The following is a 5,000-nucleotide window of genomic DNA, read 5'->3' on the forward strand; positions in this document are numbered from 1 at the left end:
GTGAGTTATTATTATCAATAATACATGGGCGACTTTTAAAGTCGATGTTGTTCCTCAGGTGTGTGTGTGTGTGTGTGTGTGTGGTTCTCAGGTGTGTGTGGTTCTCTGTTCCTCAGGTGTGTGTGGTTCTCAGGTGTGTGTGGTTCTCAGGTGTGTGTGGTTCTCAGGTGTGTGTGGTTCTCTGTTCCTCAGGTGTGTGTGGTTCTCTGTTCCTCAGGTGTGTGTGGTTCTCTGTTCCTCAGGTGTGTGTGGTTCTCAGGTGTGTGTGGTTCTCAGGTGTGTGTGGTTCTCAGGTGTGTGTGGTTCTCTGTTCCTCAGGTGTGTGTGGTTCTCAGGTGTGTGTGGTTCTCAGGTGTGTGTGGTTCTCTGTTCCTCAGGTGTGTGTGGTTCTCTGTTCCTCAGGTGTGTGTGGTTCTCTGTTCCTCAGGTGTGTGTGGTTCTCTGTTCCTCGGGTGTGTGTGGTTCTATGTTCCTCAGGTGTGTGTGGTTCTCAGGTGTGTGTGGTTCTCTGTTCCTCAGGTGTGTGTGGTTCTCTGTTCCTCAGGTGTGTGTGGTTCTCTGTTCCTCAGGTGTGTGTGGTTCTCTGTTCCTCGGGTGTGTGTGGTTCTCTGTTCCTCAGGTGTGTGTGGTTCTCTGTTCCTCGGGTGTGTGTGGTTCTATGTTCCTCAGGTGTGTGTGGTTCTCTGTTCCTCAGGTGTGTGTGGTTCTCAGGTGTGTGTGGTTCTCAGGTGTGTGTGGTTCTCTGTTCCTCAGGTGTGTGTGGTTCTATGTTCCTCAGGTGTGTGTGGTTCTCAGGTGTGTGTGGTTCTCTGTTCCTCAGGTGTGTGTGGTTCTCTGTTCCTCAGGTGTGTGTGGTTCTCAGGTGTGTGTGGTTCTCAGGTGTGTGTGGTTCTCAGGTGTGTGTGGTTCTCTGTTCCTCAGGTGTGTGTGGTTCTCTGTTCCTCAGGTGTGTGTGGTTCTCTGTTCCTCAGGTGTGTGTGGTTCTCAGGTGTGTGTGGTTCTCTGTTCCTCAGGTGTGTGTGGTTCTCAGGTGTGTGTGGTTCTCAGGTGTGTGTGGTTCTCTGTTCCTCAGGTGTGTGTGGTTCTCTGTTCCTCAGGTGTGTGTGGTTCTCAGGTGTGTGTGGTTCTCAGGTGTGTGTGGTTCTCTGTTCCTCAGGTGTGTGTGGTTCTCTGTTCCTCAGGTGTGTGGTTCTATGTTCCTCAGGTGTGTGTGGTTCTCTGTTCCTCAGGTGTGTGTGGTTCTCTGTTCCTCAGGTGTGTGTGGTTCTCTGTTCCTCAGGTGTGTGTGGTTCTCAGGTGTGTGTGGTTCTCAGGTGTATGTGGTTCTCAGGTGTGTGTGGTTCTCTGTTCCTCAGGTGTGTGTGGTTCTATGTTCCTCAGGTGTGTGTGGTTCTCTGTTCCTCAGGTGTGTGTGGTTCTCAGGTGTGTGTGGTTCTCTGTTCCTCAGGTGTGTGTGGTTCTCTGTTCCTCAGGTGTGTGTGGTTCTATGTTCCTCAGGTGTGTGTGGTTCTCAGGTGTGTGTGGTTCTCTGTTCCTCAGGTGTGTGTGGTTCTATGTTCCTCAGGTGTGTGTGGTTCTCTGTTCCTCAGGTGTGTGTGGTTCTCAGGTGTGTGTGGTTCTCTGTTCCTCAGGTGTGTGTGGTTCTCTGTTCCTCAGGTGTGTGTGGTTCTATGTTCCTCAGGTGTGTGTGGTTCTATGTTCCTCAGGTGTGTGTGGTTCTCAGGTGTGTGTGGTTCTATGTTCCTCAGGTGTGTGTGGTTCTCAGGTGTGTGTGGTTCTCTGTTCCTCAGGTGTGTGTGGTTCTATGTTCCTCAGGTGTGTGTGGTTCCCACTCCGGGACACACATTACAGGACGTCAGTGTGCGGGTGAGGGGAACCTCAGCAGGCACGGTGCTCGTTGCAGGGGACTTATTTGAGTGCTGCACAGACGAGGACAGCTGGAGGGACCTGAGCATGAACACTGCAGTACAGGAGGTCAGCCGCCAGGAGGCGCTACACACGGCTGACGTGATCATCCCCGGACACGGACTCCCGTTCAGAGTCCTGAGGAGCTGAGTCATGGACAGAACGTGTTCCTGAAGAACGCCACACGGACAGAAACCCTCGCCATCTCTTTGTTTTGTTCCCTGAGAATCAAACGTGTCAATAAAAGTGTCTGAAGTGGTTCGCTTCTTTGTTTATCACTCGTACGGGACAAGCTGCTGCTGGACGGTCTGAGCAAGAGGGACCAGATCTGGAGAAGAGGGACCAGGTCTGGGGAAGAGGGACCAGGTCTGGGGAAGAGGGACCAGGTCTGGTGGAGAGGGACCAGGTCTGGGGAAGAGGGACCAGGTCTGGGGAAGAGGGACCAGGTCTGGGGAAGAGGGACCAGGTCTGGGGAAGAGAGACCAGGTCTGGGGAAGAGGGACCAGGTCTGGAGAAGAGGGACCAGGTCTGGGGAAGAGGGACCAGGTCTGGGGAAGAGGGACCAGGTCTGGGGAAGAGGGACCAGGTCTGGGTAAGAGGGACCAGAGGTCTGGACTCTGAAGCAGGATTTGAGCTTAGCGGGGTCCCTTCAGGGTTCACTCTGGGTTTTCAGTCCTACGAGGGTCGATGACTTTTTACCTGGGTACGTCACCACGGTAACTGATGCTGAACACCTGACCTGCTCCGGAGCAGGTTAAAGCTCCGCCCACTGACCAATCAGATGTTTAGATGGTGGAGCTCCTGGAGCTGATGGAGAGGGGGGAGGACACTTCATGTGTCTCTTCCTGGAGCTGATGGAGAGGGGGGGAGGACACTTCATGTGTCTCTTCCTGGAGCTGATGGAGAGGGGGGAGGACACTTGATGTGTCTCTTCCTGGAGCTGATGGAGAGGGGGGAGGACACTTGATGTGTCTCTTCCTGGAGCTGATGGAGAGGGGGGAGGACACTTGATGTGTCTCTTCCTGGAGCTGATGGAGAGGGGGGAGGACACTTCATGTGTCTCTTCCTGGAGCTGATGGAGAGGGGGGGAGGACACTTGATGTGTCTCTTCCTGGAGCTGATGGAGAGGGGGGAGGACACTTCATGTGTCTCTTCCTGGAGCTGATGGAGAGGGGGGAGGACACTTGATGTGTCTCTTCCTGGAGCTGATGGAGAGGGGGGAGGACACTTGATGTGTCTCTTCCTGGAGCTGATGGAGAGGGGGGAGGACACTTGATGTGTCTCTTCCTGGAGCTGATGGAGAGGGGGGAGGACACTTGATGTGTCTCTTCCTGGAGCTGATGGAGAGGGGGGAGGACACTTGATGTGTCTCTTCCTGGAGCTGATGGAGAGGGGGGGAGGACACTTGATGTGTCTCTTCCTGGAGCTGATGGAGAGGGGGGAGGACACTTGATGTGTCTCTTCCTGGAGCTGATGGAGAGGGGGGAGGACACTTCATGTGTCTCTTCCTGGAGTTGATGGAGAGGGGGGAGGACACTTGATGTGTCCATCATGATTTGACATTATAGTGTGTTTAGTTGTTGATGATGTTTCACTGATATCCTTCAACAGAGACTGAAGAAAGCTCCGGAACATTTCAGTGAAAGATGTAAAATAATGAATGTTTTCTTCTTCATGTTGAATGTGTCCTGCTCTGTTTGTGATGAGCTGCAGTTTAACCACTTTAAAGAGTCACAGCAGCACATTGAGTTCAGAGACCAGTTCTTAGAGTCAGTTCTAAGGTGAACTAACCACGGGACAAATACAAGCTGACCTTTGACCTCTGTTTACTTTGTTTTGTCCTTCCTGCAGCTGTGTCTCTCTGCAGCCTGTTTGTCTCATTTATATCACTCATATAGTTTGTAGATATGATGATCTGCTGACGGCAGACACGGTGATGACTGTGATTGGTTAAATGACACTAACTCCGCCCCTTTTACGTGAAGGCGCTCTTGGTAATCCAATCCACTTTATTTATATAGCACATTTAAACAACAAAGAAGTGTCTACAAAGTGCTGCAAATATAATAATAAAAACAATGGAACAAACATTTCCAAGACGATTCCATAAATAAAACAATAAAATCAATAAAAGACACAGAGGACCACAAAACTCACGCAAAGTTAAAAAGCCAGGGAATAAAAATGGGTCTTAAGACGAAACTTAAAACACTCCAGCGTGGGGGACGTGGAGGGGGGGGGGGGGCGTTCCAGAGTCGGGGGCCAACCACAGAGAAAGCCCTGTCCCCCCTGGTTTTAAGTCTCGCCCTAGGCACCCTGAGCTGGAGCTGGCCCTCGGACCTCAAGTCGCGTGCCAGTGTATACATTTGGACGAGGTCCTTGATGTCCTGTGGGGCCAGTCCATTCAAAGCTTTAGAACCCGGGTTACCCCTTTGGTACCCGGGTCGATGGATCAGGTTGATGATCACCATCTCTGATGTCAGAGTTTGTTAAACCAGATCACCCACAGAGACCCTGATATGTTGGACTCTCTACGTAGTCTAGGTCTCTGGTCTCTGTGTTTGTGACCCGGTCCACGGTCTTGAGATCATAAATGATCTCAAGTCGCCCCCTGCTGGACAGGAGAGGTAGCATGTCTGAGCTCAGTGGAGTTTGGCAGAGGGCAGTTATGTTTATGGTTAGCTTGTCCCTGATTGGCCGGAGCGGCTCCTGGACGGTTAGTGCTGCAGGTGACGTCATCGTGCTGATAACGAATCACACGTCTGATGAATGACAGTGCGATGACATCACACGCCGAACGCTCTCTTTGAGATTTGACTCTATAAATAAGTGTGTGCGGGGACGTGACCTCGTGGTCACACGCTCTGAGGCGTGTTCGTGGTTAGCTCATCAGTGACTCATCGATGAAGGTAAACACGCGTCAGGGTTCTACAGCAGAACTTCACTACACGTCTTATTCCTTTGTGCCTGTTTCAATCACCTCAACCAAACCAAAGTCAAACAACAGGGCGTTTGACCCCGACTATCACCTGGAAGCAACAATCTGTGTGCTCATGATGATAACACACTGACCCTGTGGGCGTGTCCCCGCAGTG

The 5,000-nt window shown here is 51.8% G+C and overlaps 1 protein-coding gene across 1 annotated transcript in view; it reads left to right on the top strand.

Moving 5' to 3' along the window:
- mblac1 (metallo-beta-lactamase domain containing 1) overlaps positions 1–2,163 on the top strand; it is a 2,701-nt gene extending 538 nt beyond the window's left edge. Inside the window, exon 2 of the mRNA XM_079372834.1 lies at positions 1,816–2,163. Within this exon, the coding sequence (XP_079228960.1) occupies positions 1,816–2,055 (240 nt within the window). The 3' untranslated portion in view covers positions 2,056–2,163. The remainder of the gene's footprint in view (positions 1–1,815) is intronic.
- The last annotated feature ends 2,837 nt before the right edge of the window (positions 2,164–5,000 follow it).

Source organism: Symphodus melops (genome assembly GCF_947650265.1).
Source record: "Symphodus melops genome assembly, contig: scaffold_232, whole genome shotgun sequence".
Lineage (NCBI taxonomy): Eukaryota > Metazoa > Chordata > Actinopteri > Labriformes > Labridae > Symphodus > Symphodus melops.